Source organism: Festucalex cinctus, chromosome 1 (assembly GCF_051991245.1).
Source record: "Festucalex cinctus isolate MCC-2025b chromosome 1, RoL_Fcin_1.0, whole genome shotgun sequence".
Lineage (NCBI taxonomy): Eukaryota > Metazoa > Chordata > Actinopteri > Syngnathiformes > Syngnathidae > Festucalex > Festucalex cinctus.
The window spans coordinates 61334137-61354358 of record NC_135411.1 but is presented as its reverse complement, the minus strand read 5'-3'; the positions used below and the strand labels follow the sequence as shown (position 1 = coordinate 61354358).

The 20222-nt window shown below is 36.7% G+C and overlaps 1 protein-coding gene and 1 long non-coding RNA gene across 2 annotated transcripts; one reads left to right on the top strand and one right to left on the bottom strand.

Moving 5' to 3' along the window:
- Positions 1 to 6056: 6056 nt before the first annotated feature.
- On the bottom strand, positions 6057 to 19938 carry LOC144003384 (uncharacterized). The gene is made up of 3 exons (XR_013278967.1): positions 19860 to 19938; positions 17431 to 17527; positions 6057 to 6317 (listed from the first exon to the last, which is right to left on the bottom strand). It is a non-coding gene; the product is annotated as an uncharacterized LOC144003384 (long non-coding RNA).
- On the top strand, positions 6911 to 17663 carry epor (erythropoietin receptor). The gene is made up of 8 exons (XM_077499318.1): positions 6911 to 7088; positions 7237 to 7372; positions 7452 to 7618; positions 9838 to 9986; positions 10066 to 10222; positions 14123 to 14210; positions 14294 to 14381; positions 14812 to 17663. Exons 1-8 carry the CDS (start codon positions 6986 to 6988, stop codon positions 15208 to 15210), a joined length of 1287 nt encoding a protein of 428 aa, XP_077355444.1. The 5' UTR covers positions 6911 to 6985; the 3' UTR covers positions 15211 to 17663.
- Positions 19939 to 20222: the final 284 nt, after the last annotated feature.

Below are 20222 nucleotides of genomic sequence, written 5' to 3'. Positions count from 1 at the left end.
GTGGTTGAAAGCATATTAGATGGCAGCATGGTCGAATGCAGGTAAGCAGGAATATAAATACTTTGAAGCATGTATGATAATAAATAAAATGTTCAATCTTTTAGTCTTTAGTTGCTACTGTGTTCTGTAGTACATCAAACACTGAGGCAGGGCTGGACTGGCCATCTGGCATATAGGGCAAATGCCCGGTGGGCTGGCATCTTTTGGCACGGATGCAGTGCATGTTAATTTACCTCAAGAGATTTAGAGAGGCCCACGATTTGGAGAGGCCATTTATCCATTTCAAATAGAGATAGCAAACTGAAATATCATCAATAAACATCAGTGGCAGGAAATACATTTGGCAAGAGTCGGGGTCGGCCTAAATCAAAATGCCAGGGTCATTTTTTTTATTTTTTTTGGTGCCAGTCCAGCCCTGCACTTAGGTATAGTGGATATAAATGATACAAAGATAAACAGTTGGCAATTTAATTGATACATTCTGAAATCTGTTTATATTCTACAAATCAAATTTTAATATTATTGACATGTCATACACAACAGTTAAAAGTTACAAGGTTCAGAGGTTAGCAAAAGTAATAATGGCCCAAAAGAAATGCATCACAGTCAAAAAAAATAAATAAAATGATTTGAATTAAAATAAATAAATAAAATCAAAAATTTGAGTTTCGAAATGGCCCGACCACAGCCCAGACCTTCGACCAGGAGTTCGATCCACTTTATAAATAGAATTAAAAAAAACAACAACTGGTAACCAGAAGGGGATGATCCTCATAGCAGATAGAATTGGACCATTTTTAAAATGAAGAGTAAGAAAAGAAAACAATCATTTCAGATTCACCATGCTGAGAGACACTTACAAAATGAATAAATGTTGCTGTCATAAAATGTTAAAATAAGTCATTTAAGGTGTGCACATCCACCTTAGCTGTTATCCTGTGGCTTGTACTGTACAATGCTTTCCCTGCATCCATTTTTTACCCCTAAAAAATTACTAATTTTCCTATTTTCTTGTTTAATCTGAAGAACCATGCATGCAGTAAAACCGCAATTGCCATTGTTCTTCTCTCAACAACACCGATTTCCACACCTTCCTTTTCCTGCCACTGTTTCCCTCTGCATGCCTCCGCTTTCGAGCACAGTTTGAATTTCATGTCCATGGCTGAGAATTGCATACGAATAAAAAGCATCTTTTCTTGCACCAGTACAGATATTAATCAATATATTGCAGTTGCCTTCCCTCTTTCAAATGATGTAAGGAAGAGCGGGGTTGCATTTAAAGAACCGAGGATTGGTCGAGGATTCGCCCTCGGCTACCTATCAGGGTTGAGAAACAGCCACGTCTGCTACTGTGATAACGCTGGTCAAACCAAGACAACAAGAGTGCAGAATGATGATAAGAAACCGTTTATGTCTGCCTCTGAAGGTAAATAGTACCCTGCTTCTTTACATTACTGGAAGCACATCAACTGTATTTGTCTGTCTGTCTATCCATGCAGTATGTAAAGCATGTGTCTTTTCAAAAGTGTTTGCTTGGGTCAAGCATTTGCAAGTTGTTCCACAACAAACTAATCCAAGCGCTCCTTTATTTGTGCATTGTGGCAGAAAAGGTCCTTCCCACAATACCACTGAACTGAATTTAATTTATGGAGCAAATTTAAAAACTACAGCTGAAAACGGTGCTGCTCATAAATACAAAGTTGGAAGCTTTGGATCGTTCAAAACATCGGTAACACTTTATAATAACTATCCGTTATAAGTAGTTCATAGATCATTAGTTGATTGTTAATTAATGAGTTGTTAATGACTTATTAAATGTTTGTTAACTGTTTGTTAAGGATTTATACTTATGACTATAAACAGTTAATATGTCATTATTAAACTGTTAGTTATTGAGTTATAACTGACTTGTTAACTGTATATTAATCATTTGTAACTATATATTATAAATTAGTAAGAGTAAGTTACCAAACTATTAGTAAATTACTTACTAATGACTTGTTAAGTATCAGTTAATAGTTTATATCTGTTATTAGGACGTTATTCTAAAGTGGTAGCTATTCCTCATTTATTAACTGTTATTAAATGAGGAACAGTTGCAACTTTACGATAATATCCCAATAGTATAAATTAGCTACTTACTAATATTTAACTTATATATTAGCTAATTCTTTACATAGTAGATGTTAACCATCTACTAATACCTATGAAACTTTGTCAAACAACAAACAGGTGGAACAAGTTGAAAGTACAGAATTTGAAGGTGAAATTTAAAATATAAAATTACTATGCCTTACCATGCCTAAATATCAATTTTCCGTACCATTGAACTTTTTCCACTCATGTGCTCCTCTACAAAGTTTCACTGCTATAGTATTAGTAGATCGTTAACAAACTATTAACAACTGCTGTAAAGAAGTGAGTTAATCTACTACTTAAATATTAGTTATTACTCTATTTATGTTATTGGGACGTTATTCTAAAGTTGCAACTACTCCACATTTACTAACACGTAATAAATGAGGAATAGTGGCAACTTTATAATAACGTCCCAATAACCTATACAAACTATGAAGTAATACTTAACAAGTCATTAGTAAGTAATTTTCTAATAGCTTGTTAACGATGTATTACTAATTTATAAAATATAGTTATGAATAATTACTATACAGTTAACAAGTCATTTAGAGCTCAATAACTAACAGTTTAAAAATAAAATTTTTACTATTTATAGACATCATTTTAAAACCTTAACAAACAGTTAACAAACATTTAATAAGTCATTAATAACTCATTAATTAACAGTTTACTAATGGTCTATTAACTAGTTATAACGGGTAGTTATTATAAAGTGTTACCAAAACATCTTGATTATATGAAGACGAGTTCAGATATTCAGGTGGAAATTAAATGTTTATTCCTGAACAATTTTAAATGACTCAAGGACTGTTTATTTAAAGGTAGAAAGAAGGTCCAATCTTTTGACCTATTCAATGTACCGTATTTTCCGCATTATAAGGCGCACCTTCAACGAATGACATATTTTAAAACATTTTCCATATATAAGGCGCACCGCATTATAAAGCGCACCTTCAATGAATGACATATTTTAAAACTTTTTCCATATATAAGGCGCTACAGTAGAGGCTGGGGTTACGTTATGCATCCATTAGATGGTGCTGCGCTAAAGGAAATGTCAACAAAACAGTCAGATAGGTCAGTCAAACTTTATTAATAGATTACAACCCAGCTTTCTGACAACTCCATTCACTTCCAAAATGAATAAACAGCTGTTTTATTATTTTCTCTGAGGTAAAGTATTAGTATTAGCTAGCGATCCAAGATGGCGGGATCTTCTGCGCATGCGCGTCACCGATCGTGCAGGGTCACCGATAGCGTCTTGACAGCGAGACCTGTTGCAGCTCAATATTGATCCATATATAAGGCGCACTGGATTATAAGGCGCCTGGTCTGCTTTTGAAAAAAATGATGGCTTTTAGGTGTGACTTATAGTGCGGAAAATACGGTATTCTGACATTTTTTGTTTGTTTGTTTAAATTACAAGGAGCCAAAACAAGTACACATCTAATATCACCCATCCATCCATTTTCTTATCCGCTTACTCCTCACAAGGGTCGTGGGGTGCTGGAGCCTATCCCAGCTGGCTTCGGGCAGTAGGCGGGGTACACCCTGAACTGGTTGCCAGCCACTCCAGGGCACACACAGACAAACAACCATTCACCCTCACAAGCACACTTAGGGATAATCAACCTGCCATGCGTGTCTTTGGAATATAGGAGGAGACCGGCGTACCCACACAGGCACGCGGAGAACATGCAAACTCCACCCAGGAAGCCCAAAGCCTGCACTCAATCTCACGTCCTCTGCATTGGGAGGCGGACGTGCTTACTAGTCAACCATCATCTAAAATATAATTTCTTTAACAAGGGGGTTGATAATAAAGCATATTACTAATTTTAATTACAGTTCACATTTTCTGTCCAACTTAAAAGAACAAAATGCATTTACCACGAAAGATGACAAAACGTGTTATATTGAAGTACAAATAATTATTTCCTGGCTGGAGTTGACACCTGAGCAACAGAACATGCTTTTCACGAACTAAAGACAAAGGTAATGTGCTAACACGACAAGTAACAAGTGAAGGTTGCTAGGAATTATTTTATTTCCAATTACTGGATGTCTGTTATTAAAAACAAGATTACAAATAATTTCTTTCTAATGGCTTTGAATTTTTTAAATGAGATTAATCACATATTAGAATTTTAATTAATCATGATAAATCCCTTAATCAAAAAGGCTTTTTTTCCATCATTTTTTGCCCACCAAATTTAAAGAGCTCCTTTTATATGTTTTTTTTTTTCAATATTTAATGTTGTGAAGACGTCTTCAAAAATGTTTATCAACTGCACGTGCTCTTCCTCGTCTTTTTTTTTTAATTACTTGCATAAATTAAAATGAAAAAAAAAATGACCCCAATAGTTTGACATGAACAAATATTCTGATTGTCATACGCAAACATATATTAAATGCTTTACTTTAATGCATATAGTTGTGTTTATTGCTCAAACACAACCGGTACTACCTTTAACGTAAGGATCATCTGCCGTCAAAATTAATTGTGTCATTAATCTGGGTTAATGCGATCATTTTTTTAAATTAATTAGTTAATGCTTTAACTTTGATAGCACTACTATATATATATATATATATATATATATATATATATATATATATATATATATATATATATTAGGGGTGTGAATTGCCTAGTACTTCACGATTCGATTCGATACCGATTAATCCCGATACGAATTTATAAGTTGATTGTTGCGATTTTTTTCATTCAAATTTAGAAAATACTCATCAGTAAGCTTGTAGACTCTACAAGCTACAATGTAGAGTGTAAGATTTGTATGAAATTTTATTATTTATTTATCTGAAATTTAACCTCCTTATAGAGGTTGTAATCTGTTTCATGTTTGAACAGCATTAAAATAAAATATTAAGGCTTATTGTTCCGTTCATATAACATTCTTCCATGCTTAAGGTGTGAATCCTAACCCGAAGTAAGACTTTTGTTGAATATTTTTCCATTAAAAATGGAAGTTTAAAAATCGATTCAGCCGCCTATTGAATCAATTCGAGAATTGCGCGATGTAGTATCGCGATATATTGCCGAATCGATTTTTTTAACACCCCTAATATATATATATATATATATATATATATATATATATATATATATATATATATATATATATATATATATATATATATATATATATATATATATATATATATATATATATATATATATATATATATATATATTAGGGGTGTGAATTGCCTAGTACCTGACGATTCGATTCGTATCACGATTCACAGGTCACGATTCGATTCGATACCGATTAATCCCGATACGAATGGTCACGATTCGATACCGATTAATCCCGATACGAATTTATAAGTCGATTGTTGCGATTTTTTTTCATTCATATTTAGAAAATACTAATCAGTAAGCTTGTAGAGTGTAAGATTTATATGAAAATGTATTATTCATTTATCTGAAATTTCAGTCTTATAGAGGTTGTAATCTGTTTCATGTTTGAACAGCATTAAAATAAAATATTAAGGCTTAATGTTCCGTTCATATAACATTCTTCCATGCTCAAGGTGTGAATCCTAAAAAAAAATAAAAAATAAAAAAATAAAAAAATCACCAAAAAAAATCGATTCTGCCGATTATTGAATCGATTCGAGAATCACGCGATGTAGTATCGCGATATATCGCCGAATCGATTTTTTTTAACACCCCTAATATATATATATATATATATATATATATATATAGCCCTGCGATTGGTTGACAACCAGTCCAGGGTGTCCCCCGCCTACTGCCCAGAGCCAGCTGAGATAGGCGCCAGCAGCCCCCGCGACCCTTGTGAGGAATAAGCGGTCAAGAAAATGGATGGATGGATGGATATAAATATATATATATATATATATATATATATATATATATGGTTCTGTAATGTGCTTGAAAATGATGAAAACTTTCTTGAGAACGTTTGGTTCTCAGAACTGAACTCTGAACTTCTTAATCCAACTAACAATCGTTGATTTTGATGGAAAGTTGCGACAATGGAAACGCTTTCCAAACTGAATCTGTACACTCTGGTATGATTTTGTCGCAAAATAGGTCTCCAGGGAGAATATCTTCTGCTGATTTGTCCAAGACATTTTCAGGGCAACTATAGCTGCAAATGATCATCCATAGGTTCACCTTTCACGTCCTGCAACAGAAAAGACATTCGTTAAAAAATTGATTTTTTATCGAATAAAATATGGGTACGCATCTTTTTGGGTCACCCTGTATATATATATTGCCATGCGATTGGCTGGCAACCAGTCCAGGGTGTACCCCGCCTACTGCCCAAAGCCAGCTGAGATAGGCTCCAGCACCCCTCGCGATCCTTGTGTGGAATAAGCGGTCAAGAAAATAGATGATGTGTGTGTATGTATGTATGTATTATTATTGTTATTACTATTATTATTATTTTATTTTGTTATTTTAATTAAAATATGTATGTTATTGAAAATTAAATGCATGAGTGAGGCTCACATAGTCATAAATCCGTCAATGAGTCTAATTCCCGCGTACCAGCAACAGTAAAGTTAAAAAAAAAAAAAAAAAAGTTTTCAGCATGTGCTATTGCCCCTCCCCTTTGTCACCTTTGCTGATTTTAAGCGCAAGTAAACAGCTCTGCGCGCATCTTATCAGCGAGGAGCAGCCTTGTAACCGTGTTGCGCTATCCATGGTATCTGAAGCCAAAACAGGACAAGCCCCCTCGGGAGAGAAGTCGTGCAGTTTGCGGCATGCGCGCGTTTGTTTCAGTTTGCTCTCTCATGTTGTGCACAACAAGAGAGCACCGGTCTTTTTGTTCAGCGAGAAGACAGGAGGATGACATGTGATCACCTGAGACGATTATTGGCACTTTTCACCATTGCGTGCACCATGCGGTTGGCCTCCAGCGTCCCAGGCGCACCAGATTTCAAGATGAAAGGTAGGACTGACTCTTAAATAACCTTTTGGGTACATCACTATTCACTAGAGTCCGCTTATAGAAACAGATTGACCTAACTGAGAGGCACAAAACTATATATTTTTTTTTCATGATGCTAATGCTCTTGTGGGGCACCAAAACATCACAGTTTTGATTATGCTGGAAGAAGAGCCAGAAACTCCAAAATGCTTCGCAGAAAGCAGAAAGGACTTCACCTGCTTCTGGGAAGAAGATGAAGAGAAGGCTGGCTCTGTAGACCAGTATTCCTTCACATACGCCTACAAGTAAGAACAACCATGTGATGATCAATGGAGAAGTCACATTAACTGCTTCAGTGCAATGCAGTGTCTGTCTTCCTGGCAGAAATGAAAACAGCAGCAAATGCCCACTGACAGCCCACCATACAGAGGAGGGGAAGAAGCTGTACATCTGCCTCTTGAAACATGCTTCCATGTTTGTCCAAATGGACATTAAAATACATCGTGAAGGGAAGCTAATCCACAATCGGAGTCTTCTGGCGGAACTTTTGTGTAAGTTTTTGTGTGTTTAAAGAAAACGTTTTTAATTATTGTGACACTGCAACACTTTATGTGCAAATTCCAATAAAGTTGGGATGTTGTTTAAAACGTAGTAAAAATAGAATATAATGATTTGCAAAGCATTTTCAAACCAAATTCAACTGAAAACACTGCAAAAACAAGATAATTATTATTATTAAACTGCTATGTTTTTTTCCCAAATATTCACTCATTTTGAATTTGCTGCCTGAAAACAACATTCCACAAAAGCGTACATGCACCTTTCCTTTTAACAACACTCAATAAGCGTTAAGGAACTGAGGAGAGTAATTGTTGAAGCTTTGTAGGTGGAATTATTTCCCCTTCTTCCGGTGTACAACTTCAGTTGCTCTCTCCGCTATTGCGCTTCATAATGTGCCACAATTTCCAGAGGGAGAAAGATCTGGACTGTTGGAAAGCCAGTCTAATATTCACACTCTTAATATGTTTTACGTTTAAAGTGTATCGAAGTTATTATATATTTGTGAAAATGCTTTACACTCATATGAACTTGAAGTGAACTGATTTTTCTTTATAACTGTACCAGACAGTGAGGCTGTGTTTAACTCTAGCAACTACTAGAATTCTAAAAGAATAGATCTCCCAGAGCAGTCATTTTGACGGGTTGCACTCTCGCCTAATAATAATAATAATAGTAATCGCCTAATATGGTTATTACTCACTGTTTTGAGTTGCTAATAAAGCCCCTCTCTTGCTTTTCTGTGGAAAACGGGTGTATTAAATTCGATTATCCGGCTTATGCTGCCAAAAATGTCATGACTCCATCACATCTAGGAGCGCTTTTTTTTATTTTTTTTTACTATAAGTTTATACTCTACCTTGAGCTGCGTCGGTACACGGCTCCTTTAAGCGGAGGTGGGCTGGTCTTATTTGGACTTGCTGTCTGAAACTGTCGAGCGACCCAGCGACCACTCATTGTGATTCGTCAGACTCTCTGTCAGCTTCTCAGAATGTAGCTGTGTAGTCTCCTCTCTAGTATATCCATCCATCCATCCATCCATCCATCCATCCATCCATCCATCCATCCATTTTCTTGACCGCTTATTCCTCACAAGGGTCGCGGGGGGTGCTGGCGCTCATCTCAGCTGGCTCTGGGCAGCAGGCGGGGGACACCTTGGACTGGTTGCCAGCCAATCGCAGCTCTCAAGTATAATTTTTTTTTAAATTATTTTATTCATTATGGTGATCTAGCTTGTATTCAAAGCCAAATGCCTCCACATTGAATGGTCGTTGCTAAAGAAGCCCAGCGGCGCCAACTATGGAAGCCCAGCGGCGCAACCCCACGAGTCCCAGCAACGTGAAAGATGTACATTGAAATAGAATAGAGCAGTCAAATTGATGGGTGTGGAGATAAAGTAGTAATTACTCCTAAATATTTTTTCTATTTTTAAAACAATAAAATGGCAGTGCAGTAACTTTGACACTAATATGTTTTTTTGTTTAATGAAACAAAATTATGTGAATTAGGGTTGATGTGACAAAGGCTTTGATCATTCACGGAATCCCTGAAAACGTTCTGTTTCATTAGATTTCATCATGTTTCATTATAATTTCATACACCGGCAGCCCATTGAATACAATGCTGCCATCTGCTGGCCATAGTTAGCGGCTGTTTTGATTCCACAACCCATTGACCAGGCAGCGCTGCACTTAGACGTTGCGCTGCCCATTGATATAAAAAAACAAATAAAAAATGCAGTTGACGTCATTTAACGTGTATGGCGGCATATGTTGTGATTTTACCAATCGTTATTAAACGTTTTTGACGGTCAAAGAGTTAAACACAATCTTTAACAGCAAACTGGTTGACCTCCAATTAGTTCAGGGTAACATTTTCATGTATACAAGTAAATTGCATTGTTATAGTAATTTGTCAAATTATAGGGAAACAGTTGTTTCTTCGAAATCCAGGATATATTCTTCTTTTCCACCTCACAGAGTTAATCCTTTGATGCTCACTCAACCGAGGTCTTGCAAAAATTGTAGATTTGCCTTTTATACATGATGGTGGTTTAAACTCTGTGTCACTATAAAGGTATTAGAATGATAACTTTGTTGTAATACATAAATATTAAAATATTGGGTGTGTCATGATCCTTTTCTCCTTAATATGTGTCGTGTGACAAGTAGTGAGTAATACATTAATCACCCTCCCTGTGGTTATCCAACAGTTCTGCTGGGCCCTCCTGCTAACGTGAGTGTGAGTGCTGGTCAACAGGGTCAGCTGAATGTCAGCTGGATCCCTCCCCCTCTCAGATACATGGATGACAGCTTGATGTACGAGGTCTCCTATGCAATGGCCAGCAGCCATGTAGTGCAGGTGCGGGTTCTTTTATTGCTTCCATTTTTCTCGTTGATGGAGTGGAGGTTTATTGTTGATTTGACGGCTGGCTTTGCAGGTAGAGGTAATACGAGCCAGCTCCAGGATGATCTTAAGGGGCCTACAGCCAGGCACTAAGTACAAGGTGCGGGTTCGGGTCAAACTGGATGGAATTAGCTGTAATGGCTACTGGAGTGTGTGGAGTGATCCAGTGTTCATGGAGACAGCGCCTGCAGGTCTGCATTTATTAACACAACTAAATGGTGTCATTTCAAGCACATAGTTCAGTGAGTTAAAAGCAGTGGCGGGAAACCATGTCATGCATGTGTAAAATGAAAAAAAAAAAAAAAAAAAAAGAATCACTGCAAAGTGCACACTTACAGATTTTCCAAACCCAGGTAAGTGAGTAGAAGTCCCGAAAAAGAAATTAACCAATTAGGAGACCAAAAAAACAAGCCCTTTTATTGTGTACAGTATGTTATGTTGGAATTTTAATGTAAATAACATTGATTTTTTTTTTTAATTAACACTAATAGAGAGGTATTAATTTAACAATATGTACATTATCGTGTTGTACAATTGCACTACATGATACTGAGAGCTACTTGTGTGTTTGACTCTGTACTTTATTGTAGTTTTCAGAGGTAACCAGTGTGATTTGAATACATATGGTACTTGGTATTTTGTATAAAGACTGCTTTTTAGCGTTTCCTTTTGGAGTTAAACCGGTACACTGTAAAAAACAAAACCAAAAAACAATAAAATAACAGAATTTCAATGTTTGTTTTAGTTGATTTGACAGATTTTTCCTATATTTTTAAAATATAATTTAATTTTCAATCGACTGTGATCTTGTATGCTGACTGTAAAATAACATGAAATCTGTGAAAACACATCCCCTGCGATTGGCTGGCAACCAGTCCAGGGTGTCCCCCGCCTACTGCCCAAAGCCACCTGAGAAAGGCTCCAGCACCCCCCGCGACCCTTGTGAGGAATAAGCGGTCAAGAAAATGGATGGATGGATGGATGGATGGATGGATGGATGTGAAAACACACAATATTTCTGTTCTTTTACCGAAAATGCATTAAAAATGCATATATTTATTGTGAAAATACATTAATCTTAAGTTTACAATAGCCTATTTGTCTGTTATTTAAAGGAATAAATTGTAAAATGCAACTTTAAAACTTAAAAAAGAGAGAAAAACATGTAAAAATACTGAGAAATTAATAATAAAAAAAAGTGTCATTTATAATAAATTCGTTGATAATTGACTAATTTTTTATTTTTTTTTTGAAAATAACGACAATTACTGCCATGTCCTACTCAACTCAACTCAACTCAACTCAACTCAACTCAACTCAACTCAACTCAACTCAACTCAACTCATCTCAACTCAACTCAAAGGTAATCCAAAGTGAATATCCATCCATCCATCCATTTTATTGACCGCTTATTCCTCACAAGGGTCGGGGGGGGGGTGCTGGAGCCTATCTCAACTGACTTTGGGCAGTAGGCGGGGGACACCCTGTACTGGTTGCCCATAGTGAGTATTGAACTCATAATTAATTACACTTAAATATATTCACTTTGTATTAACGTAACTCTTAAAAAAGTGTTTTACCAATTTAAACAATATTTTTAAAGTTGGTCATCAATTCAAATTGTAATATTAAATAAGCGAAGTGTGTATTAAGTTTGTGCATGCGCGAGGGGAAAAAAACGAGGCTACCAACTACCCTATCAATTTGAATGGCGGAGATTAGAGTGGTGACAATCTTTGCCTAACTGTACACTTTAAAGCTTGCAAGTCAACTTCCCCGATATCAGTAAACCACATGCTATGCATGTTAATAAAAAACAGCAACTTTCCAGCGGTTGAAATGTTTCCATCACAGCCGATTCCATCGGATCCAATTCATTTTCAATGACCGTTTGGTAGTTTCGCCTACCCACAATGCACCACGCCGCTACCCATAATACACCTTGAATTCAAGATGCACACTTCGCTTATTGGTTAAACAATTCTCTTTTTAGAGTAGGGAAACCGGAACGCTTGAGAGGATGAATAATCCATCCATCCATCCATCCATTTTCTTGATCGCTTATTCCTCACAAGGGTTGCAGCGGTACTGGAGCCTATCCCAGCTGGCTTCAGGCAGTAGGTGAGGTACACCCTGGACTGGTTGCCAGCCAATCGCAGAGGATGAATAATACGCAAAGCAAAGAATTGGACGTGAACTGAGGGATGCTGTCTAAGTATACATTTCATGTGATCTAAAATTGCTAAAAACAGTGGCGGCATGCTATATATAAATGAATTATAATGGTAAATTGTTGCAATTTTAAAACAAATATTTAGTTTTTCAACAGTTTTTTTAAACATGTTTTTAAAGATGAATCACATAATTTGTTTGTGTCATTTATTTATAAAGCGCTTTAAGAACAGGCATTGCTGTATACAAAGTGCTGTACATAAACAAACATCGGTTTTGCAGCAAACAAGAACAAAGCAAACATTTTGAAGTGCGAATACAGGTTTTTTTTTGTTTGTTTTACATCAGTAAATAATTAAGAAGTAGTGAATAAAGAGATAAATAAATACATAAGTAGACTAAACATCAAACTCATACACACCACAAAACACCAAGAACAAGTCTCATGGTGCACCAAAAGCCAAAGAATACAGATGTGTTTTAAGACGTGTTTTAAAAGAAGATAAAGAGGGGGATTGCCTAATATTTAGTGGAAGGTCGTTCCAAAGGGAGGGACCAGCAACAGCAAAGGCTCGATCTCCTCTAAGCCTCTGCTTAGCCCTCAGTACCTCCAATTGCGTCTGGTCTGCTGACCTGAGGCACCAGGCGGGTGTGTAGGGGTGCAAGAGCTCGGCGAGATAAGGTGGGCCAAGACCATTGAGAGATTTGAAAACAAATAGAAGAATCTTAAAATGGATTCTAAATTTCATGGGCAGCCAGTGAAGAGAGGCCAGGATAGGGGTTATGGGTTCCCTCTTCCGGGCACCAGTAAGGAGACGAGCAGCAGCATTTTGGACAAGCTGGAGAGACGCTGCAGGGAGGACTGGCTGATCCCAAAATAAAGTGCATTACAATAATCCAGCCGAGATGTAACAAAGGCATGGATTACCATTTCTGCTGCTGAGATAGGAGATTTTTGACCTTAGCCAGCTGTCTCAGATGAAAAAAGCTGGATTTGACAACAGCGGCAATTTGCCGGTCCAGTTTAAAGTCGCTGTCCATCTTGACACCCAGGTTTGAGGCTGTTGGCTTCAGATATTGTGCCAGAGGACCCAAGTCGGCAGGATGAGAAGAGCCGCTGGGACTTCTTATTGAAGTTCAAGAAATTTAAAGCCATCCAGGCTTTGATTTCTTCCAGACAGGACAAAAGAGGCCTCAATGAGAAAGCGTCCTTTGTACTAAGCGGGGCATAGATCTGACTGTCATCCGCATAGCAATGGAAAGAAATTCCATGTTTTCTAAGAATGGAGCCCAAGGGCAGCAGATATAATGAGAACAGAATGGGCCCTAATACAGATCCTTGTGGAACACCATATGACAGTGGGGCGGTGCGGGACTCGGAGCACCCAAGGCGAACACAGAATGTTCTGTTGGCTAAGTAGGACCGAAATACAACACATAAAACACAAATTATTAAACAACCTGTTTCCATAAAATCTTCTCATTAAGAACAGCTACCGGTAATATAACATTTCTGTCATTTTAAGTATCACTATAGTCATAATACGTTTACTTACAATATTTCTAGTGAAGGTAATTTATTTGTTTTAAAGTGTGTGATATTTCTATTTAAACATTAAAAAAAACCCTGAAAATAAGGCAAAATCATGTTGAGATTAGAACTACAAACTGTATTTTAATTATGGAAAAGAAAAACTATTTCTATATATTATATTTATATTTACTATTTTTTTTAAGGTTTTAAAGTTTTTACAGTTGTTAGTTTCCAACTGCCAGTTTTCTTGCAACATAAAATATTGTACAATACTGTTTATGGGGCAAAATATTGCAACGGTTGCATCAGGAGCTACTCTTATTTCAACAATGCCATCTTTTGTTCTTTTTATTTGTAAGTTGTGGTTTGTTATGACTCTTTACAGAATTCAACCTACTCATTGTCTCCCTAATCCTCATCATGTCTTTCATCCTAATGGTGTTGTCTTTCACTGTGCTCGCATCCAATCGCAGGTCAGGATTTTGCTATCACAGAAAAGTACAAACAGTACCAGTTGAAGTAGGGGAGAACAATTTAACACTTGCGTTCTTTTCAGGTTTCTGAGAAAGAAGATTTGGCCGACTATTCCAACTCCGGATGGAAAGTTTCAAGGCCTTTTTACCGATTACGGTGGAGACTTTCAGGTAAGAACAAGGCGAGAGTCTGAAAACTCAACTCAACTCACTTCAACTCAACTCAAGTTTATTTATATAGCGCTTACAAACAGACTGAACTGTCACAAAGCGCTTTATAGAACACAAAAAAACAAACACAACTTAAAACATTAACACCAATACAAGAATAATATAGTGTAAATACACTGCTCAATTTTATATAAATATTTTATTGTGTAATTATGTGCTATTGACCACAGTTTATCTTTTTAAATGTTATATTTTATTTATTATTTATATTATTTATTTATTATATATTTTATCTTGGTTTATTTTCTAATTTTTCTATATAGTATGATATGTTAGGACCCGTAGCAGAAAATTTAGTGGAGTGGGTAATTTCTATATCTCTTAAATGAGTCAGCACAATCTTCAATCAGTTGCTTTTGTCTTTGCGCAGGAGTGGTTAAAGCATACGAATGGCGGCTTGTGGTCGACCCCAGCATTGTTTTACAACGAAGAATACCCCACTTCTCTGGAGGTTCTCTCAGAGCTAAGCCTGAACCCCCCTCCACCTCTACCACCAAAAATGTCCAACGCTCCCACACTGCCGTGCACAGAGGAGGACTTGCAAAGGGGTCTGGGTGTGGCACTGAGAAAAATACCACATAATCACTGGCTGATGGAAAGGGTGCAGAACCCTATTCCTTGCTCCCAGTCATCTCTACTGGAGTCTCAGGATACTTATGTCACCCTCACTGGGAACGACCACAGCCAGGACATTAACACTCTTGGGGAGTCTTTGCCCCTAGAGGCACTTTTGGCCTTTAAAAAGACAATGCTTTCTGAAGTTCACTGATCTGGGTCTGTACCGCAATTTCTGCCCAGAGCATGACTGGATACCTTAAAGACATGAGCTACAGACTCTTTGTTCTCAATGGAATACAGTCCCATGAGCAGAGCAGATGACTAGTTGCCTGCTCAAGGATGAACCTTCCTACCAATGCAGCCTCTTTCTTGTCCAGGATGACTCCTAAAAAGACATTAATCCAAACGGCTGGGGCTGAGACAGGCACAAGACTGTTTGGATCATCAGTGTCGTTAGAAGGATAAAGACAAACATCAATTGTCAATTGTCAAAGTCTTCATAATCTGTTTAGAGTACTTTGAAACGCTAGTCTGTGTTGTTCTACTAGTATTCAGGTTGGCATATCATTCTGGCATCCCTCCAGATAATATCATTTGCATTTCTAAATTCCATTGGTCTTTCCTTATAGACTCTTTTATATTCAAGAAAGTGCTGTGCTTGTTGCTAAACAACACACAGCTGAAATTCTGCTGGTCACTATTCAATCACAGGGTCATTGTGAAGAGCGCATAGAAACAGCTGAAACCCAACTATAGAACCGCTTAGCTACCATTGGCTCTTCATTTGAAAAAAACAAAAAGAAAAAAAAACCTCGTTTTTCTCTGCCATAGAAAAGGAGGTTCTGTAGACTCACTGCCATGTTCTACGTGTTTGGGGCTACATCCATACATTCACGTGCTCCAGTATATGTACTAAGAATTAGCAGATGGGAGGAGCTGTGCCATTACAGGATTTGCATGGAAGTCTGTAGCTTCCCATACAGTAACTGGCATCATGTTATTCTTTGAAATACTGCAAACTACTTGATTTGACTGACTCACTTGACCAACCAAGTAATGCACACCGTTTTTACGCAATTGCATCAAAGCATGATTAAACAAGAATCAATTGCACACACTTAACCAATTAATTAAAACCATCCCCATGCAAAATCTTGTTGGTATAGCTAACTAGAAACGCCCAATCTTAGTTGTGTATGTACGTATGGGACATTTACAAAGCTGCACAAAATACAAAAGTACAATGGAAAAATGTTTTTTTGTTTTTTGTTTTTGTTTTTTAGTTCTTAAATAAGGTACTTAGCACTTAAGTGTAGCATCATTCCATACAGGTGACAACATAACAGTACAGAATGGCAGCTGAACATAGCTAATAGTTTCTCCCCACACCTTCTAAAAGTATTGAAACAATGACAACAAATGTCATTATTTTTGCTGCAGACTGAAAACATTTGGTTTTGACTTACAATACTGAATATGGGACCATTTCTGCCATTATTTCCAGGTATTAGCAAATAGGTCAGACACATAACTTGGAAGGCAACATTATAAGGACAGCACAAGTATTGTAACATGCCATGTGCATGTGGATATGTTTTGCTGCCCAAGTGTGTCCCATTAAATTAATGATTAATATAATCTCTGATCAGCACATTTGGAATTTTGCAACCAACATGAAAACCAAATAGCTCCTTGTAGACGATTGGGTAGATCATTGGAAAAGCACTGGCCGTAGCCAATACAACCGATTTGGAATGTTCTGGATATGTGCAGACACATTTTGTCTGGCAGTCTAAGGATAGATGCAACCAAACTGATCCTAAACTAGGAGGTCATTCATCATACAGCAAACTAATGACACGATGCCAAAACAACTTTCAGCTGTAAAAGATAGACATTAATTTGAATAATTTTGCTCACTTAAGAATGTGGTGTTTCATAAGAAATAATGCTATCTTCTAAGGTGTGCAGTCTCAGATGCATATGTAAATAATGAACATGTTCTTTCATCCCTTTTCAGTTTACTAAAAAGAAAAATAAAGGTATTGGTCTCAGTGTTCCAATGCTTTTGGAGGGCAGTGTAGCTCGTTTTTAATCATACCAGACACCACCATAGGAACCACAATGGTGGTGTGAGTAGTTATTTTCCCAAAGTCACATTTGTATGAAAATGATCTGGAAACTTTAGAAGGGGTTAAGAAAAGTGACAAAGGGCTGTTCTTACAATGGAGTAATTCATGAATGTTGACCCTTGGAACATTTTTTTTTTCTTTCAATAAATACAAATAAATAAAAATAATGAACTGCCTAATTCTGTAAGGTCTGCAATGATGTCTATGAAATGTAAATTAACTTACATGATGATAATTAGCAAAAACACACTGTATTTGTAAATAAATTGAGCAGATAAGTTTTTGTCGGCTTTACCAACCCCAGACTCCAAGAAGACAAGTAAGACACTTGTACTGTAGGCTGCGTAGGATCTGTTGTTGTGGAGCCTTGGTGTTGTTTTTACTCACTGCTGCCATCTGAAGAGCAGAAGAGGTAAAGCTGATATTACACTAATGATTTCTGTTTGTCTTTGCTTTTATATTTCCTCTTACAAAAGTATATCCTGAAAAATGTGCAGTAACAGAATAAATAATAAAACTGCTACTTCAACCATCTCATATGTCATCTCAATATTGTTCTTATTACATGTTAAAAAGTAAATAAAGGCTATAGTTGTGGAACAAATGGGAAATTGCATCAACTTCACATATTTGAGATGAAAAAAAAATGATATGCAAATATCGGTATACATTTGTTTTCAGAGATTAAAAACAATATCTTTCTAATGGCTTTGTCTATTTTTGTCTATGTCATCTCAATATTGTTCTTATTACATGTTAAAAAGTAAATAAAGGCTATAGTTGTGGAACAAATGGGAAATTGCATCAACTTCACATATTTGAGATAAAAAAAAAATGATATGCAAATATCGGTATACATTTGTTTTCAGAGATTAAAAACAATATCTTTCTAATGGCTTTGTCTATTTTTTTCTATGTCATCTCAATATTGTTCTTATTACATGTTAAAAAGTAAATAAAGGCTATAGTTGTGGAACAAATGGGAAATTGCATCAACTTCACATATTTGAGATTAAAAAAAAAATGATATGCAAATATCAGTATACATTTGTTTTTCAGAGATTAAAAACAATATCTTTCTAATGGCTTTGTCTATTTTTTTCTGATTAGCTGTAGAAGGAAAATATTTGGGTTTGACATTAAGAAATGAACATTAGACCGTATATATATATATATATATATATCCATCCATCCATCCATTTTCTTGACCGCTTATTCCTCACAAGGGTCGCGGGGGCTGCTGGCGCCTATCTCAGCTGGCTCTGGGCAGTAGGCGGGGGACACCCTGGACTGGTTGCCAACCAATCGCAGAGCACACAGAGACGAACAACCATCCACACTCACACGCACACCTAGGGACAATTCAGAGCGCCCAATTAACCTGCCATGCATGTCTTTGGAATGTGGGAGGAGACCGGAGTACCCGGAGAAGACCCACGCGGGCACGGGGAGAACATGCAAACTCCACCCAGGAGGGTCCGAGCCTGGGAAGCGTACGTGCTAACCACTCGACTACCGTACCGCCTATATATATATATATATATATATATATATATATATATATATATATATATATATATATATATATATATATATATATATATATATATATATATATATATATATATATATCATGTGCAACAAGTGCATTTTTTTTTTCAATTTAAAGCAACACTCACTTTTGCCATTTATCAATGCAGCTCAGTTTGTTTCGATTACAGGTTCCAAATACATTATATTTATCATCTGTTTGAGGACCAAAGATGACAATGAATAAATGTTTTCATGTCATCTCAACTCTTAACAGTACATTAGGTGTATAATAAGTATTGTCTGTAGGTATAGCAATCTCACGCTCTTAAGTACTTTCGCCTTTGTTTCATTTCTTGACTTGATTGCAATTTCCAGTATAGGGGTCGACCTCTTCCTGGACTGAGTTCCGTTCCTGCAGCGATAAAGTAAACCAAATTTGACCAGAAGTAAACCAAATTTGACCAGACTGTCAGGATTTGGAAATGTCTAGCGCCTGCAAGAACTACTGGCGTAAATAAAAATGAATCTGGGGTGGGGTGGATGATTTTGAATTTGAGCGAAGTAGTCCTTAAAACTTTTTACTTTCTTTGTTTTATTGGACTTTTTTTTCGAAATTAAATTAGGGAATTTCAGCTTTTTATTTTTTTCTCCGTAATGACAGGGATTTAATAAGTATACTTCTACTTTTACACGGAGCGTCCGAGATTTTGCTCTCCAACTATTAGGAAGCTGCAATGTACCGATGCTGGAAGAGTAAAATTGATGTCCTTTGTTGTAGAGACGTTACGCTCGAGCCTTCCTGCTCGAATCTGATTCGAGCAAATGTAGCGGAGGCGTGTCGAAGCAGTGGTCCGACAACTGCTTCGGACATGCCGAAAATCACGTGACCACTGCAAACGAGGCCTCGAACGTCACAAACGTACGTTCAAGTTTGACAAACCTGCCTGCAGGAAAGGTAATGATCATTCGGCTCAAATGTTTTCTCCATTCTAGGATTATGGAAATACGTATCCCATATAATAAAAAACAATATACCTGTTCTCAAGCACCGCACTTACACATTATATTCTGTCGAGTAAATTTGACTCTATTTACAGTGCAACCAAATAGACAATTTTAGAGTAATATTTGCACTTGGAAGAGCATAAAATAAATAATTAAAAAAAAAACAAAAGTCGAATTTCGAACTCACGACCTTCATTTTGAGAGACAGCTGCTCAACACGATCGGCCACGGAGGTCCTGACGTCAGTGTTAGTATATCGCTGATCAGCCGGAACTTTCCTACTAACGGGAAGCTGCAGACCGCGATGTCGTTCTTCAACCCATGAGAGATAGGCTTTTATAATTTCTTTGTTTTTTTTCCCAATTCTTTATTTTATTCTCTTCCAAGTGTAAATAAATAATATCCATCCATCCATTTTCTTGACCGCTTACAAGGGTCGCGAATAAATAATAGCATACTCTACTGTTGCGAAAACCAAAGACAAAAACAATACACAGACTTGAAAGTTCAACTTTACTTATGTAAATAACACTTTAAAAGGACACAACCCCAC